Below are 20,411 nucleotides of genomic sequence, written 5' to 3'. Positions count from 1 at the left end.
TGAGATCATTTTCTTACAAGCCACAGAAAAAGAAACATATTAGAATTTATGAAAATCTATACATAAACAAAAACCGATAAACAAGTGCAAAAGACAAACTATGCAATTAAGAACATAAATATTGAGAACAAAAGTTGTGGAGCCTTTGAAAGTCAATCTGTAGGCTGGAAAATCAGTTCAAAGTTAAGGCGAGTGTTGTTCAGGAGCCTGATGGTAATAGGGCAATAACTGTTCTGAACCTAGTAGTGTGGGACCCAGGGATCCTGTATCTCCTGCCCAATGGTAGGAGTAAGAAGGGAGTATGGCCTGGATGACAGGGATCCTTGATGATGGATGTTGCTTTCAATTTATGCTTCTCTTAGTTTGTGCCTTGACCTAACACCCAGGGAAGTCGTTGGTTAAGCTTTGTTGCAAAAGCTTCAACCTTTACTTTAGCACTTGTTATGCTGGGTCCAGTCATGGCTCCTCTACCCTGCATCTTGTTGGCAAATGTACAGTCGTTGGAGCACAAAACTGAGGACCTCAATGCAAGATTGCTGTATTGGAAAGAAATAAGAAATGGGAGCCTGTACTATTCTATGCCTGACTGAAAGGAACTGCTGATTCGCAAAAGGAGGAGGTATGTGTTTTATGATAAACTCTCACTGGTGCTCCAATGTGGCGGTTTTGTCAAACTCTGGTTCCCCCCAACTTGGTGCATCTAAAGGTCAAGTGTCACCATTCTATTTACCCAGAGAGTGTTCTCATCCATGATCCTGACCGCAGTTTACATACTTCCACCAGCCAACTATAATCAAGTACATGAGATATTGCATGATGCCGTCACCAGACAAGAAAGAGTCCATCCTGACACATTTGAAATCATAGTCAGACTTCAATCAGGCTTGTTTGAAGAAACCCCTGCCTAATTATCATTAGCATACAACTTGTAGCACCAGAGGACCCAACATACTAGACTAGTGGTCGCCAACCTGTCGATTGTGATCGACTGGTCGATCTTTGAGACTTTCCCAGTAGGTCCCGGGTACTGTTGAGAGATTGTTTCCAGGTTGCGGGGTTTTAGTTCCATTCTTTCTGCCCAGTGCGCATGTGCGTAGCTCCTCTACCATGCGCTGGTCCCCAACCACTGAGCTGCAAGGAAACTATATGAGTCAGCTGCACCTTTCCTCCTTCATTGTCACGCCCACTGTTGAACTTGAACCCATGTGAGGTCATTACCCAAGCGTGTCAGGGATCACTGGTTGGCCTTTGGTAACCAGCCGCTTCGTGCAGCTGGCGAGAATGCCTTTGCTACTGGCCTGGAGCGTGGACAGATGGGCGCCGCCTCTAAACCTGTTTAGCACACCGAATGCTCATGGGGAAACCCGGTGCTAAAATATTTGCAGATGATCTAATTTCGGCTCAGCATTTCGTAAGTAGCAGAGCAACTACCGCGCTGCAATCTACTGAAACAAACTTTTGCCGGCTGTTAGATCCTACAAGGGGGGGTGGGGGCCCTGTCACACTCCTCGCTCAGTCGGTCGCTCTCTCCGGACAGTGACTGCCATGGCCCTGGCACGGGAACAGACGCACCTGGCCAAGGCGGTGGGCGGGAGGCTGGAGTTCGGGCCCGGAGGCTGTCTAATGAAGCAATGAAGCACTCAAAACTGCTTCAGTACCCTGAGTTCAAGCACCCTGCACCTAAAGACAAACCCGCTGAGTTCTTTTCCAGCGTTAAAAATGTGAGCAAGCGGGACAGCAGGTAAGTGCTGAGAGCCACGTAAAGTAAATTGCAGAATAGACTGGACATAAGGAACCTGCTTCCGGTCGTGTTTAACGCCCCCCCCCCCCCCCACTTCGCCCGCCGGCCAGTTAGCAAGAATATTGTCAATATTAAAAGGGTCAGCGGTGCAAAAAAAGGATGGTGACCCCTGCTGTTCATACATTATTTCTACTTGCAGGTTATGGGGTTTTACTTCCGGTCTTTTCCACTCTGGTGTGCATGCGTGTAACTAATCGATTTGGAGTCGATCTTGCCTTTCACTAAGGGCGAGGTAGGGGATCTTGGGCTTCAAAAAGTTGGTGACCACTATACTAGACCATTGTTATAACAAGGTAAGAAATACCTACCATATTTCGGGAAATCTGATCACTTGGCTATCCCTCTCCTACCTGCATACAGGCAGAGGCTAAAGAGCAAAGCTCCAGAGAATAGGACGGTTGGAGGCAGAGGAGAGGCTATGGGATTGCTTCCAGTCCTTGGACTGGGCCATGTTCCAAGAACTCAAGGGATCTGAATGAATACACCAAAGCTGTAATGGACCTTATGACAACAGCTGTAGATGAATGCATCCCCACAAAAATCAAGAGTTTTCCAGATTCAGAAGCTCAGAATGAACCATGAGATCCGAAATCCGCTGAGGGCCAGATTAGAGGCATTCAAGTCTAGTGACCAAGAAAGTTACAAAAGTCCAGGTACGATCTTTGGAAAGGCATCTCGTGAGTGAAATGAAAATTCCAGACCAAACATGAATCAACAAAGGATGCTCAACAACTGTGGCAGGGCTTGAATACTATCACCACTTATAAAGTTAAATCAAGTGACATAGAAGACAGCAGGGCTTCACTTCTAGACAAGTTCAATACCTTCTATGCTCACTTTGGCCATAACAAAACATGGAGGAACCATCATGAACTCCGACATCCTCCGATGGTCCTAGGATTTCTGTCTCTGAAGCCAACATGCAAGCTGCCTTAGGAGGGTGAACCCACTAAAAGCATCCGGCCTATATGGGGTACCTGGCCACATAATGAAGACCTGTGCTGATCAACTGGCTGGTGTTTTCAGTGAGATATTTAACTCTTCAGCAGTGTGTGATACTTACCCGCTTCAAGCAGTCTTCAATTATACCAATGCCTAAGAATGTTGTGACCTCCCTCAATGATATCATCTAGTAGCATTTGCATCCACTGTGAAGAAGTATTTTGAGAGGTTGTTGATGAAACATCAACTCATGCCTGAGAAGCAACTTAGATCTGCTCCAAATTGCCAACAGGAGTAACAGGTCCACAGTGGATACCATCTTATTGACTTTTCACTGAACCCTGGAATGTCTGGACAAAGATGCTTACATCAGGATACACTTTACTGACAACAGCTCAGCATTCAATACCATCATCCCCTCAAAATTAATCAATAAGCTCCAAGGTCTTGACCTCAATAATTCCTTGTGCAATTGGATCCTGGATTTCCCCACTTGCAGACCCCTGTCATTTCGGATTGGCAACAACATCTCCACAATCTCTATCAGCAAAGGCGCCCATAAAGCTATGTGCTTAGTCCCCTGCTGCACTCATTTTACAATTATGACTGTGGGGCTAAGCACACCTCCAATGCCACACTGGTTTGTTGATGACAGCACTATCGTAGGCAGAATCAAAGGTGGTGATGAATCAGCATACAGGAAGGAGATAGAAAACCTGGGTGAGTGGCGTCACAACAACAAGCTCTCGCTCAATGCCAGCAAGACCAAGGAGCTGATTATAGACTTCAGGAGAAGGAAACCACAAGTCCATGAGCCAGTCCTCTCAGAGGTGGAGAGGGTTAGCAATTTTCAGGTGTTATTATTTTGGAGGCAAATGCAATTACAAAAAAATCATAGCAGCACCTCTATTTCCTAAGGAGTTTGCGGAGAATTGGCAAGACATTTTAAACTTTGACAAACTTCTTTTCGATACATGTTGGGAGTATTTTGACTGGCTACATCATAGCCCAGCAGAGATATTTAAATCTGTAGCAACAGGTGACTTATCAGAGGGTGAGGGTTGGAGAATAGCTAACATTGTGCTGCACTCACAGAAAGGCTCTAACAATAAACTAGGAGATGATAGGCCGGTGAGCCTGACATCAGTAGCGGGGAATTATTGGAAGATATTCTGAGGGACCAAATATACAAGTATTTGAATAGACATGGACTGATTAAGGGTAGTCAGCATTGCTTCATGAGAGATATGTCATGCCTAACCAATATTAAAGTGTTTTTCCGAGGAAGTTAGTTGTAAAGTTGATGATGGCAAGGTAATGGATGTTATCTACATGTACTTTAGTACGGCACTTGACGAGGTCCCACATGGCAAGTTGGTCAGGAAGGTTCACTCCCTTGGCATTCAAGATGAAGTAGTAAATTGGATTAGACATTGGCTTTGTGGGAGAAGCCAGAGAGTGGCAGTAGATGGCTACCTCTTTGACTGGAGGCCAATGACTCATCAAGTGTCACAAGAATCGGTGGATGATAATGTGGTTAAGTGGATCAGCAAATTTGCAGACAACACCACAATTGGGAGTGCAGTGAACAGCGAGGAAGTCTATCATGGCTTGCAACAGGATCTGAACCAGCTGGAAAAATGGGCTGAAAAATGGCAGACGGAATTTAATGCAGGCATGTGTAAGGTGTTATACTTCAGAAGGTGTTGTCAACCAGGGTAGGTCTTACACAGTTAATGATAGGACACTGAGGAATGGGGTGGAACAAAGGGATCTACACACCGCGTATACACGCAGTGGCCTCTCGGTTGGGGGGGGGGGGTAACCAAAGGAGCCTTTTTTTCTTTGTTACATGTGTTTTTATACATAGCAAGACTATTCTTGACTCCAATAACTACATGTAGAGCAGGTCTAGCGCATTGGTGAGCTGTTCATTTTTCAGAGTAGCCAGCCGTGATGTCACAAGTCAGCTGGCCGTTCAAAGAAGGCACATCAGGCTGAGGGGTTCGAGTCCAGCTGTTGGACCACAGGAGTCAGACTGGGTTCGGAAGAGCTGATCTGGGTGCAGACCATGCCGCTGCCGGCTACTTGGAGGCACCAGAGCTAGTGCATTTGAGTTGGTGCAAAGGTGCAATGTTATGAAGCTGTGAGTGACTGTCTTGGTCACTTCTTTTGCAGATGCAAGACTGTTGGACATTGATTCTGGTAGGCCTGCTTCCCTTGTCTGGTGCTTAGATGGACAGTGAGGCAGCAGTGTTGCCTTAGCTGTAGAGCAACATGCAGGCTCGGTTGGGGTTGGCCTCTCCCATCAGCGCTGCTCTCCATTGTTGTATCAGTGGAATTACAGGCTGGACTCCCAGGAACTAGCAATTTGCAGTACTTGTCGCTCAGCGTCTTGGACTAAAAACATGCTTTCTTACGTGATTATGTTCTTTTTTCTCCCCCTTTCTCGATATTTTGAATGTGTGAGTATGCTGTTGTACCTTGGCTCGAGAGGAACACTGTCTTATTTGGCTGTATCTATGCATGGCCTGAATGACAATTAAACTTGATTTTATTTGATAGGGTTGTTAAGAAAGCTTTTGGCACATTGGCCTTCATAAATCAAAATACTGAGAACAAGAGATGTCACGCTGAAGTTGTACAAGACATTAGTGAGGTCTCATTTGGAGTACTGTGTGCAGTTTTGGTCACCTACCTACAGGAAAGATGTAAATAACGTTGAAACAGTAGAGAAAATTTGCAAGGATGTTACCAGGTCTGGAGGACCCAAGTTACAAGGAAAGATTGAATAGGTTAGGACTTCATGAAATCTCCTCTCAATCTTCTACATTCCAAAGAACAGAGGAATGCAAAATGATGAGGAGCAGAGAAGGAGTAAATGCAAGCAGACTCTTTCCTCTGGGTGGGACTACAACCAGAGGTCAAAGTTCAAGGTGAAAAATTTAAGGGTTACATGAGCGAAAACTTCTTCACTCAGAGATACGCAAATTCAATCAATAAACCTTAAACCACTGATCAAAAATTCCAATGATTCACTATCCTCAGTGAAAAGGTCTCTCTTCATCACAACCCTGAGAGATCCAACTTGAAATTTTGACCACAATGATTAAAGGTAGATTAGTTTTATTTGTTACATATACATCAAAACAGTGAAATATGTTGTTCTTCATCAATGGATAACACAGTGCAAGAATCATGCTGGGGGCAGCTCATAAGGGTTTCCGTGCATTCACCACTAGCATTAGTATGCCCACAACTCACTAATCCTAGACTCAACCGTACATCTTTGGCACATGGGAGGAAACAACATCGGGAAAAAAAGTAAGCGATCACAGGAAGAAACGTTTACACCCAGTCGCATACAACAAACCCTGGTCAGTGACTGCTGGCACTGTAAAGTGATTGCAATATACTATAATGCCACCCACGTTCTAGACTGCCAAGTAGGGGAAACAGCATTTGTGCATCTACCCTGTTGAGCCATAGAACTTGGGTATGATTTAACAATGTCACCTCTCATTATTCTAAACTCCAGAGAATACAGACCCGACCTACTCATTTCCCTTTCGTAGTATAGACCTGCCTTCCTGGGACCCAGTTTGGAGAATACTCCACACATCCTTTCTTTCCTTAGGTAAAGAAACTGATATTATGCACATTGCTCCAGATATGGTCTCAAAGCTTCATTTGATTGCAATACATCATCTTTACTCCTGTAAGTACAAGAGATTCTGCAGATGCTGGAATTGATGTTGGGTCCTGACATCCATAAGGCTGTAAGACATTGGAGCAGAATTAGGCCATCTGGCCCATCGAGTCTGCTCCACCTTTCAATCATGGCTGATCCTTTTTTAAAATCTCCTCCTGAACCCCAGTTCCAGCCTTCGTCCCGTAAATTTTGACACCATGTCCAATCAAGAACCTTTCAATCTCCGCCTTAAATACACCCAACAACCTGGCCTCCGTAACTGCATATGGCAACAAATTCCACAAATTCACCACCCACTGGCTAAAGAAAGTTCTCCACACTTGTTTGGAAAGGGTGCCCCTATATCCTGAGGATATGCCCTCTTGTCCAAAACGCTCCCACCATGGGAAACATCCTTTCCACATCTATTCTGTCTACAGTATTCATCGTTCAAAATGTTTCAATGAAATCCCTTTTCATCTTTCTGAATTTCAGCAAGTAAATTTCAGAGCCATCAAACGTTCCTTGTATGTTAACCCTTTCATTCCTGGAATCATCTTTGTAAACCTCCTCCAATGCCAGCACATCTTTTCTAAGGTGAGGGACCCAAAACTGTTCGCAATACTCAAAGTGAGGGCTCACTAGTGCCTTATAAAGCCTCAGCAATATATCCTTGCTCTTGTATTCTAGACCTCTTGAAATGAATGCTAACATGCCATTTGCCTTCCTCACCACCAAATCAACCTAAAAGTTAACCTTCAGGGTGTTCTGCACAAGGACTCCCAAGTCCCTCTGCATCTCAAATTCCTGGATGTTCTCCCCGTTTAAAAGATAGTCCGCACATTTATTTCTACTATCAAAGTGCATGACCATGCATTTTCCAACGTTGTATTTCATTTGCCACTTTCTTGCCCATTCTCCTAATCTAAGTCCTTCTGCATCCTACCCTCAACACTACCTGGCCTTCCACCAATCTTTGTATCATCTGCAAACTTGGCAACCAAGCCATCTATTCCACCATCTAAATCATTTATATACAACATAAAATGAAACCGTCCCAACACCAACCCCTGTGCAATACCACTAGTCATTGGCAGCCAACCAGAAAATCCTTTATTCCCACTCGCTGCCTCCTACCAATCAGCCAATGCTCTAACCATGTTCATAACTTCCCTGTAATACTTTACTTGGCTCTTTGCTTGGTAAGCAGTATCATGTGTGGCAACTTGTCAAAGGCTTTCTGGAAGTCCAAATATACAACATCCACTGTATTCCCTTTATCTATCCTACTTGTAGTTTCTTCAAAGAATTCCAACAGGTTCGTCAGGCAGGATTTTCCCTGAAGGAAACCATGCTGACTTTGTACTATCTTGCCCTGTGTCATCTTGTCCTGATGAATGGTCTTGGCCTGAAATGTCAACCCTCAATTCTTCTCCATAGACACTGCCTGACCTGCTAAGCTCCTCGAGCATTTTGTGTGTTTACTCTTGTAATCCTTTTGTAATTAAGAATTCACACATCAGTGGCCTCTTGAACTGCCTGCTGCACCTGTACAGTTATTTCAGTGGCTTGTGCACAAGAACACCCAATTCCTCTTGACCATCAACATAATCCAATCACATTTAAATAATATTCAATCTGTTTTATTATTCCCCTACCAGAAGTGGATAACCTCAAGCTTTCCCACATTTCACTCTATCTACCACATTTTTAAAATGTTCTCACAACAGAGGCCACCATTTAACCCATTATCAGTATGCTGACACACACTCCCATTCAGTTTAGGGCAGCAGGGTAGCATAGCGATTAGCATAATGCTTTACAGTGCAAGCAATCAGAAGGTTGGGGTTTAATTCACACTGCTGTCTGTATGGAGTTTGTATGCTGTCTCCATGACCTTAAGGGTTTCCTCTGGGTGCTCTAGTTTCCTCCCACATTCCAAAGACTTACGGGTTAGGGTGAGAAAGTTGTGGACATGTTATGTTAACACCAGATACATGGCGACACTTGCCCAGTATAATCTTCGCTCATTTGATCTGACATAAATGACACATTTCACTGTATATGACAAATAAAGCTAACCTTTCACCAACCCATTCTCCCTACTTTCGCATCAATTCTACCCTTTTCTATCCCAGCACTGGATTTGGACCACCCCATCCATCCAATTAGCTCTTTAATTACCCATCACCATCTATGACTAGCTCCAAAACTTCAGAATTCAGATCTAATTCAGTAACTTAATTCCAATCCTTGCTGCTGAGCATGTATGTGGACTTGTATTACAAAAATACCACTCAAAGAACTTAGTTCACATCATTGCTGTCTGCCAATGTTTAACGCTATCATCCTTTCATTACCAATTCCCCACACAGGAGTTCCCAAACTAGGAACCACAGACCCCTCAGTTAATGGTAGGGGTCCATTGCATAAAAAAAGGTTAGGAACCCCTGCCCTACACCTAAAGAATGTAATACCACAACAGCATATCCCAGAATACTCGCAAGAATGATAATTCCTCTCTTTGGGGATTTGCAGGTTCCCATCCATTATTCCATTGCCTAGTATAAATAAATTTCCTGCTTGTTATCACTGACAATACCTACAAAATATTTTGCTAAAACACGGTACATCAAGAACTGTACAAGTCATCCATGGACAGCAGCCCCTTTGCTTTTAAAAAATGTAACTTTTAACTGAATCAGAATGCATCCACATCTTTAGAAACTGTAGACATTCAATCAAGTTCAAAAGCACTTACATAATTTCAGTAAGCCTGATGTGCCAAGGCAAGAAGCCAAGAGTGCTGCTTACAGGTCCAAATTTCAAAACTAGATCTGGATCAGGTAAACCCGAAGAATCTTCTAAATGAGAGGAAAAATGAAATAAATTGAGCTTGTGTATCAATTGTACATATCAAGTCACACAACACATGCCATCTGCAAATGAGGAGAAAAGGTCTCCTGGTCAATGATCTTAAAACCTATGCATAGTGTCTAGAAAAAGTATTTGCCCCCACCCCCTACGGAAGTTTATATGTTTTATTATTTTACAACATAAAAGGGCTAGAAGGGCCAAATGGCCTACTCCTACACCTACTGTCTATTGTCCCGCCAAACCTGTGAGATTGAGGTGGCTCTCCCACCCCAAACCCTGGTTTGTGTAGAGGGTGTGTAATTTGCTACCCTGTTACAAGTTGGTTCCAAGAAATAACAGACAGCATACTGCATACGATTAAAGGAATTATATTTATGAATCTTAACTAAAAGGTTAGTAAAGAAAAGAAAGAAAAGGGCCCATTATAATTAAACAGGCAAATGTGCACCAGTTGGAGCTCAATTCACCAACCCTCTGTCGATCTCGCTGTCCAGCTCCATCGAATCACCATCTCCCCACCGGATCATATCCTACGACCGGTTCTCTCCAGCATCTTCTCTCCTCATCTCACGCCAAACAAAGACCCAGCTCACATTCCAAGCATCCATTATCTCCAACCATAATCCAAACATTGCTTCTACACAAGGACCATTATGTTAGCAGCAAAACCTTTCCTAGGGTGGTACAAGTAGATGCACCTTTGGCAGCAATTACAGCCTTGAGTCTGTGTTGATAGGTTTCAATCAGCTTTGCACATCTGGACAATACAATTATTCCCCATTCTTCTTTACAAAACTGCTCAAACTCTGTCAGATTGCATGGAGATCATGCAACCTTTTCAAGTCCAGCTACAAATAATCAATTGGATTGAGGTCTGGCGTCTGCTTTGTCCACTCCAGGACACTCACTTCGTTGTTTTTAAGCCATTGCTGTGTTGTTTTGACTTTTTGCTTGGGGTCATTGTCTTGCTGGAAAACAAACCTTCTCCCAAGTCGCAGATCTCTTGCAGACTGCATCAGGTTTTCCTCCAGGATTTCTCTGTATTTTGCCGCATTCACTTTTACCCTCTACCTTCAGAAGCCTTCCAGGGCCTGCTGCAGCGAAGCATCCCCACAGCATGATGCAGCCACCACCATGCTTCACAGTAGTGATGGTGTGTTTTTGATGATATGCAGCGTTCGACTTATGCCAAAGATAGTGTTTAATTTGATGGCCAAAAAGCTCAATTTTGGTTTCATCAGACCTTAGAACCTTCTTTCAGTTGACTTCAGAGTCTCCCACGTGTCATCTGGCAAACTCTAGCCAAGATTTTGAGAGTTTTTTCCACTCTCTCATAAAGCTGTGACTGATGAAACACTGAAGTAACAGCTGTATGCGCAGTCTCTCTATCTCAGCCACTGAAGCTTGTAACTCCTCCAGAGTTGTCATAGGTCTCTTGGCCTCCCTCACTAGTCCCCTTCTTACAAAGTCACTCAGATTTTGAGACGGCTTGCTCTAGGCATATTTATAGCTGTGCATATTCTTCCTATTTCTTGATGATTGACTTAACTGTTCTCCAAGGGATATCCCTTGGAAATTGTCTTGTATCCATCTCCTGACTTGTACTTTTCAATAACATTATCGCAGAGTTGCTTGTAATGTTCTTTTGTCTTCATAGTGTAGTTTTTGGCAGGATATTGACTCACCAGCAGACGGACCTTCCAGATACAGGTGTATTTTACTACAATCACTCAGGTCTCCAAAAACAGATCTCCACTTAACTAATTCTGAACCCAATTGGCTGCACAAGTGATGATCTTGTGTGTCATATTAAAGGGGTATACACTTTGTGTTTTATATTTATCATTAATTTAGATCACTTTGTAGAAATTTGTTTTCACTTTGCATTAGTCTTGTTCTGTTGATCAGTATCAAAAAAACCGAATTAAATCCACTAGGATTCAATATTGTAAAACAATAAAACATGAAAAGTTCCTTGGGGGGGGGGGGAGATAAATACTTTTTATAGGCACTGTACAATGTGGAGAACAACAATAGCATAAGACTATTTCCTGCTTTACAGGTCAGTCCAAACATGTTAAAATGGAATCCACAATGTAAATACGGTTGAAAAACAAGTCACATGTGAACACTTGACAGAGTGTACCAATTACCTTATTTAATGTGTAGATCAATGAATGCTAATTGTGTTTCAGTCTTCAATTATGCCTACAGTGAATTAGTACCAAGCAGATTGTTTGGGAGAGGTCAGCATTCTCTGGTGTTTTCAAGTACAAATTTCCCTTAAATAAGATCCAAAATGGTCACAGGTTCAACATCCATTCATGGCACCCAGCTGACTCCCAAAAACAAGCCACTACCTTAATCTTTCTAATTCCTTGTTCTGCATAGATGATCAAATAGAAGGAAAAAACTGTAGGTAAGACAAAAAACACAACTGTCACCAGCACCTGTCAAGCATGTGATCAAAACCAAATATCACTCCAGTCCAAAGTGATTGTCCAACCACAAATCCATGACATCAGTAAGACTACCAATTCCATTTTCAGTGCCCCTGCTTCAAATCACCTGTTGCTGGAACCACATCTGGTACACAAACTTTTGCTGCTGAAGCCTCCATATTCAGCTATTCCTATAGAAATCATACCAGTTAGCTTCTACTCTGTATACACCCACATACATTTAATACAATCAAAGGCAAACCCATCTGGACATTCTCATCTCCCCTCTCCCAGTAAATACAAAGGCCTGAAAGCACAAACTGCCAGGCTGAGAGACAGTGTCTATTCCAGTTATCACACTTTTGAACAGACCTCTTGTATGATAAATGGGCTCTTGGCCTCATTATCCACCTTATGATCTTGCACTTTGTTTGCCTACACTACACTTTTACAGTAGCCTTTACACTTCATTCTACATTCTTATTCTAGCTCAATGCACTGTCTTTTCAGAGTGGTCATTTGAATCGGGAGCAAGTTACAGCTTGTGATTCAGCTGGGAGCTCAGAGAATTCGACCGTGTAGGTAGGATTTAAGCCTACCTGGTCAATACCTGTGGAGGAGGGGGAACTGCGCAGGCGCGAGTGACGTCAGCGTCGAGCGCGCACTTTAAAAGGCAGGACTCCTTTTCAGAGCGGGCAGCAGAGTCCGTGGAAGCAGAGTCCTGGGCTTTGGCTAAGTGGGCTTCGGCGTAAGGGGACTTCGGTAAGCTTGTGTGATTGCTCGCTGAGGGGAAGAAGGTAAGGTCGCTAGGTGCTTTTTAGACTTATTCTATTAATCCAGTTCAGGTATGGGGGAGACAGTCAGAGCAGTGGTGTGCTCCGTATACAGTATGTGGGAGGTCAGGGTCAACACAGTTGTCCCTGATGACCACACCTGCAAAAGGTGCGTCCAGCTGCAGCTCCTATCAGACCGAGTTAGGGAGTTGGAGCAGGAGCTGGATGAACTACGGATCATTCGGGAGGTGGAGGCAGAGATAGATAGGAGTTATCAGGAGGTAGTCACACCAAAAAACCAAGAAGTAGGCAGATGGGTGACGGTCCAGAGAGGCAGGGGGAGCAGGCAGAGAGAGCAGAGCACCCCTGCGGCCATTCCCATTAACAATAAGTATACCGTACTGGATACTGTTGATGGGGATGACCTACCAGGAATGAGTTGTAGTGGTCCTGCCTCTGGCACAGAAGTTAAACCCTCAACTAGAAAGGGGAGGAGGGAAGAGAAGAGAGCGATAGTTTTAGGGGACTCTATAGTTAGGGGGGCAGATAGGAGGTTTTGTGGGGCAGATCGGGAGTCTCGGATGGTATGTTGCCTCCCTGGTGCCAGGGTCCGGGACATCTCAGATCGGGTGCAGGCTATTCTTGAGAGTGAGGGCATGAACCCAGATGTAGTGGTCCATGTAGGGACCAATGATGTAGGTAAGGTGAGTGAGGGGGTCCTGCTTAGAGAGTTCAGGGAGTTAGGAGTGAAGCTGAAAGGCAGGACCTCCAGGGTGACAATCTCGGGATTGCTACCTGTGCCACGTGCGAGTGAGGCGAAGAATAGAATGATTATGCACATTAATACGAGGCTGAGAGCATGGTGCAGGAAGGAAGGGTTCAGGTTTTTGGATAATTGGTCTTTGTTCCAGGGACATTGGGATCTGTTTCGAAGGGATGGTCTACATCTGAACCGGAGGGGTACTAACATTCTTGCAGGAGTATTTGCCAGTGCTGCTCGGGGGGGTTTAAACTAGATGTGCAGGGGGCAGGGATCCAGATCCAGAGAGTTGGTCAGAAGGTGCATGGGGTTAAATGTGTACAAGGTTTGGGTGATCTTGAGAAGGTCATCAAAATTCAGGGTGCAATTTGCCCGATGGAAGTTCAAGGAGCTGGGTTAGGTACAGTAGACAGTGTTTTAAGCAAAGAGAGGAGGAATGGGCTAAGAATTCTATACTTGAATGCGCGTAGTGTCAGAAATAAGACAGATGAGCTTGAAGCTCAGATGAAAATGGGGAACTACGATATTGTTGGGATAACGGAGACACGGCTGCAAGGGGATCAGGCCTGGGAATTGAGTGTACCAGGGTATACGTGCTATCGTAGAGACAGAAATATGGGAAGAGGGGGTGGGGTGGCCCTGTTGGTGAGGAATGAGATTCAGTCCTTAGCAAGAGGTGACTTGGGAACAGGGGAAGTAGTGTCTGTGTGGATTGAGCTGAGGAACAGTAAGGGTAAAAAGACCCTAATGGGTGTTGTGTACAGGCCCCCAAACAGTAGCGTGGATATTGGGTACAAGTTGATTAGGGAGTTAACATTGGCATGTGCTAAAGGTAATGCAGTCGTTATGGGAGATTTCAACATGCAGGTGGACTGGGAGAATCAGGTAAGGAGTTTGTGGAGTGTCTAAGGGATGTATTTTTGGAACAGCTTGTGCTTGAGCCAACCAGGAACGAGGCTATTTTGGACTTGGTGATGTGTAATGAACAGGAATTGATAAGTGATCTTGAAGTAAAGGAGCCATTAGGAAGTAGTGATCATAACATGATAAGTTTTTATCTACAATTTGAGAGGGATAGGGGCAGATCAGAGGTGTCAGTGTTGCAATTAAATAAAGGAGACTACGGAGCCATGAGGGATGAGCTGGCCAAAGTTAAATGGGCGGATGCCCTGGCAGGAAAGACAGTGGATCAGCAGTGACAGATATTCTTGGGCATAATACAAAAGATGCAAATGCAGTTCATTCCAATGAGAAGGAAGGATTCAAAGAGGGGGAAGGGGCCACAGTGGTTGACAAAGGAAGTCAGAGATTGTATAGCATTAAAGAAAAAGAAGTATGACAGGGCTAAGATGAGTGGGAATACAGATGATTGGGAAAGTTTTAAGGAACAGCAGATCTTAACTAAAAAAGCAATACGGAGAGAAAAAATCAGGTATGAGCTCAGTCTAGCCAGGAATATAAAAGGGGATAGCAAAAGCTTTTTTAGCTATGTGAAGAGAAAGAAGATAGTTAAGAACAATGTTGGCCCCTTGAAGAATGAATTGGGAGAAATTGTTATGGGAATCAGGGAAATGGCAACAGAATTTAATGCATACTTTAGATCTGTCTTCACCAGGGAGGACACAAGCAATCTCCCAGATGTATGGATGGGCCAGGGTCATAAGATATCAGAGGAATTGAGACAGATTGACATTAGGAAAGAAACTGTGATGAGTAAACTGGTAGGACTGAAGGCTAATAAATCCCCGGGTCCAGATGGTCTGCATCCGAGGGTTCTAAAAGAGGTGGCTCAGGAAATTGTGGATGCATTGGTAATCATTTTCCAATGTTCCTTAGATTCAGGATCAGTTCCTGAAGATTGGAGAGTGGCTAATGTTGTCCCACTTTTCAAGAAGGGAGGGAAGGAGAAAACGGAGAACTATCGCCCTGTTAGCCTAACGTCAGTCGTGGGGAAGATGCTTGAGTCCATTATTAAGGACGAAATAGTGGCACATCTAGATGGCAGAAATAGGATTAGGCCGAGCCAGCATGGATTTACCAAGGGCAAATCATGCTTGACTAATCTGTTGGAGTTTTTTTGAGGGTGTAACAAGGATGTTAGACGAGGGTAAGCCAGTAGATGTGTACCTAGATTTTCAGAAGGCATTCGATAAGGTGCCACATAGGAGATTGGTGAATAAAATCAGAGCTCATGGCATTGGGGGCAGGGTTTCAACATGGATAGAAAACTGGTTGGCAGATAGAAAGCAAAGGGTAGCAGTGAATGGGTGTTTCTCAGACTGGCTGGAGGTGACTAGTGGGGTACCACAGGGCTCTGTATTGGGACCACAGCTCTTTACGATTTATGTCAATGATTTAGATGAGGGCATTGAAAACTATATCAGCAAGTTTGCTGACGATACTAAACTGGGTGGCAGTGTGACATGCGGAGGACGTTAGGAGAACACAGGGAGACTTGGATAGGCTGAGTGAGTGGGCAGATACTTGGCAGATGTCATTCAATGTGAATAAATGTGAAGTTATCCACTTTGGAAGCAGGAACAAGAGGGCAGAGTATTGTCTGAACGGTGTCGAGTTAGGTAAGGGAGAAATGCAAAGAGACCTAGGAGTCCTAGTTCACCAGTCAATGAAGGTGAATGAGCAAGTGCAACAGGCAGTGAAGAGGGCAAATGGAATGTTGGCCTTTGTTACAAGGGGAATTGAATACAAGAGCAAGGATGTTCTTTTGCATTTGTACAGGGCCCTGGTGAGACCACACCTGGAATATTGTGTACAGTTTTGGTCTCCAGGTTTAAGGAAGGACATTCTGGCAATTGAGGAAGTGCAGCGTAGATTCACTAGGTTGATTCCTGGGATGGCAGGGCTGTCTTACGCAGAGAGATTGGAGAGATTGGGCTTGTACACGCTGGAATTGAGGAGATTGAGAGGGGATCTGATTGAAACGTTTAAGATAATTAAAGGATTTGATAGGATTGAGGCAGGAAATATGTTCCAGATGTTGGGAGAGTCCAGTACCAGAGGGCATGGATTGAGAATAAGAGGTCAGTTATTTAAAACAGAGTTGAGGAAGAGCTTCTTCTCCCAGAGAGTTGTGGAGGTGTGGAATGCACTGCCTCGGAAGACGGTGGAGGCCAATTCTCTGGATGCTTTCAAGAAGGAGCTGGATAGATATCTGATGGATAGGGGAATCAAGGGATATGGGGACAAGGCAGGGACTGGGTATTGATAGTGAATGATCAGCCATGATCTCAGAATGGCAGTGCAGACTCGAGGGGCCGAATGGTCTACTTCTGCACCTATTGTCTATTGTAATGACTTGACCTTTAAAAACAGTATGCAGGACAAGCTTTACTCTGTATTTCTGCTGCTGATAATCCAATGTGCCTCAAATTTAGCTAACACCTATTCAATGATTTATTAATCTATGATGGTTCCCAGTTTGACAGTTCCCTGTGCCCTTGCTTGTAACCTTCTTCCTACTAATAACGTCCACCAAGACAGTGTTCTTGTAATTTATGAATCTGGTACACTTCCAAATTTACTTATTCATTCATTTATATTGCTAGCTCTGAAATTTGCTTGCCAAACATGACATTTTGCCTGTCCCTCAAAGTGCAACTTTAAAATTTACTTTTGGTCAGATGTCCTAATTTTTTTGTGGTACAGTGTAAAATCGTTTGATAAAGATGTTGTGAAGCAAATGGACTACACAAATCATGGCAAATGTGGCATGCATAATAAATACAGGGTTAACTGATTATATTTATATTTTTGTTGGGATTATCTATGATTATCCTCAGAATATTTGATCAAGTTGTGAGCACTAAGACAGACTGCCATACAAATTTACTAAGTTATAATTATGCAGCTTTAAGTTTTATTTACATCTAGAAAATACAGCGGACAGAAAGTGTTGCCACTCCAATAGGACCACAACTTGTCAGATTTGGAAGCAAGCATGCCTCAATGGCCCACAGAGAGCTATGTTGGCTGGAGTCAGGGCCTTGTGCTTTGACTTTTGGCAGGGTCACTCATGTCAAACAGGTCAAAGGGTAGAGGCCAGACTAAGAGTGGTCCACCGGTCCTCCAGGTTCTGGGGTTCAGCTCAGGGCTAACAAACCTGACCGGTCAAAAAAAATTGCTACAGAAACAGCAATGAAGAATTCCTTCTATATCGGCATGCAACTCAGAACCCTGAACCACACCTGGAGAACAATAAGGGAAGATGGCCAAGAACAGACAGAGATAGAGTACCTTCATTGCTGCCCTAAAAATACACAAAAAGATTTGTCATAAGAGATGCAACAATATGAAGTCGCTTAGAGTAAAATTTACTGAAATAAACAAGGAAACAAAGCAAGTTGATAGTGATGTATTGGATAAAAGTTTGAATGTTATGTTTTATATGGTCATATTTAATAAATTCTAAGTGTAAGAACACTAACAGCATTTTGCTGTCAGAAATTAAATTATTATCTGAACACATTCTCAAAACTATGAGCAAATTACAATTTTGCATTCCTTCCACTGACCAACAGGTGGCACCTACCTCTGAGTAAACTGTCCATAATATTCACATTTAGATCAGCAGACCTCCTTTGCTGTTGAGCAACTAATTGACAGTACTTCTTTGCAGCTTTCACTATATTGGCTTTCCCATCATCAGGTGAAAGCACTTTCACTGTAGTTGGACAAGATAATACTGTAATAAATTAGAAGTATAGTAGTAAGTCAACAGAAATACTTGGATTGTGTAAAAAATCTAAATTCAGAGACAATAGTGTTCAAATAGTTGAAATATAGGATTTTATCAACTACATTTCTTTTATTCTATATGGCAGCTTATTTATCTGAAAACTTCAAAAGCACATACTCGCTTCAAAAATACTGGCTAGGACAGTAGAATAACAAGCAGGCAAATAAAAATGTATTCTTTACAAAAAAGAACAAGGCTGAATAGAATCCACTTATTACACAAGATCCATATAAATTAACAATATAAACTTGAATCAATGCACAAAATTTCATAAAAAGATTTATATTAGGGATATGTTTCAAGTGGCTTCTATAATATTAAGATTTCACCTACACATTTCTTTTCACATTCCGACTTACTCTCAGAAAAATCTGTTTAATAAAATTAGCTAAAACAGTGCCAGTGTTATCATAACAAACTGCTGCAAATGGTTGAATGCACGCTGGACAAGTGAAATTGAATTTAAAAACCAGGGTCTCAAATCTGAACAAAAAATACAAGGAAAATGAAGACACAAATTGACTATCATATGGGGAAAATTCCCCATAATATCATCTGTTCTTTATGTGCCATATCGTGTGATGTGGGCAATCATGGTCTTTCCGTGACCATGATTGTTCTGGGCAAATTTTTCTACAGGAGTAGTTTCCCAATGCCTTCTTCTGAGCAGTACCATAATATAGGGAAATTTATTTATGGGTTGACTGTGGATAGGCAGCAGATAGCATTTAAAGATCACATACATGAATTACAATTACGCGCTGCTGTCTGGCATAGAAGGAAAGCAATAAAAAGAGCAAAACCATGGCTTCTGAAGGATATCAAGGTTAACAGTACATCCAAGCAAGGCAATTATAATTTTAAAAAAGCAGGGTGAGGATCAGCAGTGATTTAAAATCCAGCTGAAGAGGACAAAATGAATGAGGAGTAAGTGGAGGGGAGGGAGAAATATGAAGCATAAGTGCAAATTTTCAGGAAATAAAACTGACTATAATCGTTTCTATCAATATATGAAGAAAGATTAGTGAAGGCATGTCACTACAGTAAATATAGTAAAAAAAAAGATGTTTTTTTTAAAAAAAGGATCTAGTGCTTTCCTGGCACATGACTATAAACTCTTCTTGGGCTTCCAGCCAGGTACAGATATCTGTACGAGTTAGAAGACCAAGAAGAGTTTATTCGAGGAATTTATAATTTGAAATAAAGAAATGGCATAATGACTACATGTGTTAGGGAACCTTAGGTTTAGAGAAGGTGGAACTGGAGGAAATTGGTATTAGTGAAACGTAACACTAATAGGGCTAAAGACTGAAAGAAATGGAAAGAGTGGATGTACTGTTGCTCATATATCAAATTTCTTTAGACTAGGGAGCAATTTCTATAAACAGTATCTCCACAATTTACAAAAAAATAAAATAAAATGCAATATAGGCTAGCTGGCTAAAACATTAGAATCCACTATTAAAGATGCAACAACAGAACACTTGCCATGGTTCTTGGTGACGGCTTAGGTGACATCACATTTAAATTTTTCATGCAAGTTTTGAGCTCTTAATCAAAGGAAAGATGTTCCTTCCACAACGGGAATGAGACAAAGATTTACTACTAGACTGATTTCTAGTGATGTACAAGGAGAGATTGGGTAGGTTTCGCTCAGCTTCACACAAAAGAATCCAAATGATATCGATAAAACCCTAGCAGCATTAGGCAGACCAGGTACAGAACAGTATTCATGATAGCAAGGCATCCAATAACCAGAAATAGCACTCTCAGTATTTAGGTATGTTACTTAAGACAGATCAGGAGAAATTTCTTCACCCAGCAGGCTGCGAGTCTGTAGAATTCACTAACACAGGAGGCAGTGAAGGTCAAGTCATTAAACACATTCAAAGAGGTAGTAAATATATTTCTTAAGTTTAAGAGTAATGAAGTAAATAATCTAGTTGTGGCTATATTTAATGAAGTAGGGATGGGGAACCAAGTGAGCCACTTCTGTCCCTATGTTTAATGAAGAATATATACTAAGTATATTCATTACTTCCAAGATTTCAGAAGAATGAACTTATCATTACATCGCCCTATGCAAGCCCAATCATAAGGAATTATAATATTAATGAACTTTTAAGAGGCTTGAGCAATCTGACCTTTCCAGACAGATCACGAGTTGCAGAAAAGGCAACTGAAAAATCATGTGTATTAAGTTCAAGTTTATTGTCAATCATATGCATGTGTACCGCCAAACAAAACACCATTCCTCCAGACCAAGGTGCATAAAACAGAACATAATGTATAACTCACATAAAACATAAAGTATTATTAACACAAATAATAAGGGGTATTCATGACACAGGTTAAAAAATAAACAGTTTC

The 20,411-nt window shown here is 42.5% G+C and overlaps 1 protein-coding gene across 1 annotated transcript in view; it reads right to left on the bottom strand.

Annotated features, from left to right (window-relative positions):
• nus1 (NUS1 dehydrodolichyl diphosphate synthase subunit) overlaps positions 1-20,411 on the bottom strand; it is a 33,689-nt gene that overhangs the window by 1,099 nt on the left and 12,179 nt on the right. The window contains exons 3-4 of the mRNA XM_059981463.1: positions 17,835-17,987; positions 9,196-9,298 (exon numbers count right to left, since the gene is read on the bottom strand). Coding sequence (XP_059837446.1) covers positions 9,196-9,298; positions 17,835-17,987 — 256 coding nt within the window. The remainder of the gene's footprint in view (positions 1-9,195; positions 9,299-17,834; positions 17,988-20,411) is intronic.

This window comes from Hypanus sabinus, chromosome 10, assembly GCF_030144855.1.
Source record: "Hypanus sabinus isolate sHypSab1 chromosome 10, sHypSab1.hap1, whole genome shotgun sequence".
Lineage (NCBI taxonomy): Eukaryota > Metazoa > Chordata > Chondrichthyes > Myliobatiformes > Dasyatidae > Hypanus > Hypanus sabinus.
This window is presented reverse-complemented; position numbering and strand designations above follow the sequence as displayed.